This window comes from Crocuta crocuta, unplaced genomic scaffold, assembly GCF_008692635.1.
Source record: "Crocuta crocuta isolate KB4526 unplaced genomic scaffold, BGI_CrCroc_1.0 scaffold506, whole genome shotgun sequence".
NCBI classification, from domain to species: Eukaryota; Metazoa; Chordata; class Mammalia; order Carnivora; family Hyaenidae; genus Crocuta; species Crocuta crocuta.
In genome coordinates this window covers 838,646-839,953 of record NW_027528991.1, presented here as the reverse complement: position 1 = coordinate 839,953, position 1,308 = coordinate 838,646, and the positions used below count along the sequence as shown (strand labels likewise).

Below are 1,308 nucleotides of genomic sequence, written 5' to 3'. Positions count from 1 at the left end.
GATGCTGACCCCGTGGGCGCCTGGGGCTGGGGTCCCGGGACCCCAGCTGGGGAGAGAGCATCGCGCTAGGGATGGTGCTGGGGACCCTGGCCGAGGAGGGACCCGCGTGCCCTGGAGGCCGACACCGTGTGGCCAGTGCTGCACCAGGACCCCCAAGGGTGCACGATGGCCCTCAGGAAAGCATCTGTGTCGTGCTCTGCAGCCAAGGAGGACGGGGCGTCCATGGGGGCAGGGGGAGGAGGCCCACCCCTCTGCCCTTCTATTACGGACCCCTGAGAGGGGAGTGCAACGGCATTAGGGGTCTCGTGAGATATCCAGTCTGAGCCACACTTCCAATAACAATCCTGTTAAATGTAGGCACCAAAGTGTGGCTCACCGGGTTGAGCGTCCGACTTCAGCTCAGGTCATGATCTCACGGTTCGTGGGTTCGAGCCCCGCATCAGGCTCTGTGCTGACAGCTCAGAGCCTGGAGCTGCTTCACATTCTGTGTCTCCCTCTCTCTCTGCCCCTCCCCCCAACTCATACACACAAGAAGAAGAAAAAAAGAAAAAGGGGGGCACCTGGGTGGCTCAGTCAGTTGGGCGTCTGACTTCGGCTTGGGTCATGGTCTCACGGCTTGTTGGGTTCAAGCCCTGCATTGGGCTCCATGATGACAGCACACAGCCTGCTTGGGATTCTCTCTCTCTCTCTCTCTGCCCCTCCCTTGCTAACATTCTCTCTCTTTAAAAAAATTTTTTTAAGTCATTTGCATCTATGGTCGAAAACAATATGCATTAAAATTTGTAAAATTAACCATATTGTAAGCAAATTAGTAATTATAAAAATATTACTTTACTTAATTGGTAATTAAAACCTGAAAAGTCACAAAATATATATTATTTATAATCATGTGATCAAAATCTGTTGACAATTGATTTTTTGATTGTTTAAAAGCTTACCGTACCCTTTAATAAACCAACTTACTCTTTGGTCCTCAGACATAAACATTTAAAATTACATTAATAAAAATTAAATTTTCATAATCACTCATGAAATTGTGTGAAGAATAACTCGGTGGCCAGTTTATGAAAACAGATGATGGAAAGGAAGGAAAGGAAATGCTATACAAGAACATCTAATAGCAGAAAATGATAGAAATAATAAGTGAGTCACTACCCTGTTATAGTAAGGATTTAAAAGATAATTAAGTCAAAGGCAAAACTGAGCATTTTATGTGCACATAGTCAACCTTGCTGCGGAGAAGAAAACCGTGTCCGCAGGCGTCCGCACGGGAGGAGAGGAGGAGGCACCAGGTACAGGACGGCCCCT

The 1,308-nt window shown here is 47.6% G+C and overlaps 1 protein-coding gene across 1 annotated transcript in view; it reads right to left on the bottom strand.

Moving 5' to 3' along the window:
* The window catches only part of WDR27 (WD repeat domain 27), a 161,122-nt gene that overhangs the window by 289 nt on the left and 159,525 nt on the right, over window positions 1-1,308 (bottom strand). Inside the window, 1 exon segment of the mRNA XM_077757378.1 lies at window positions 111-196. Within this exon segment, the coding sequence (XP_077613504.1) occupies window positions 111-196 (86 nt within the window).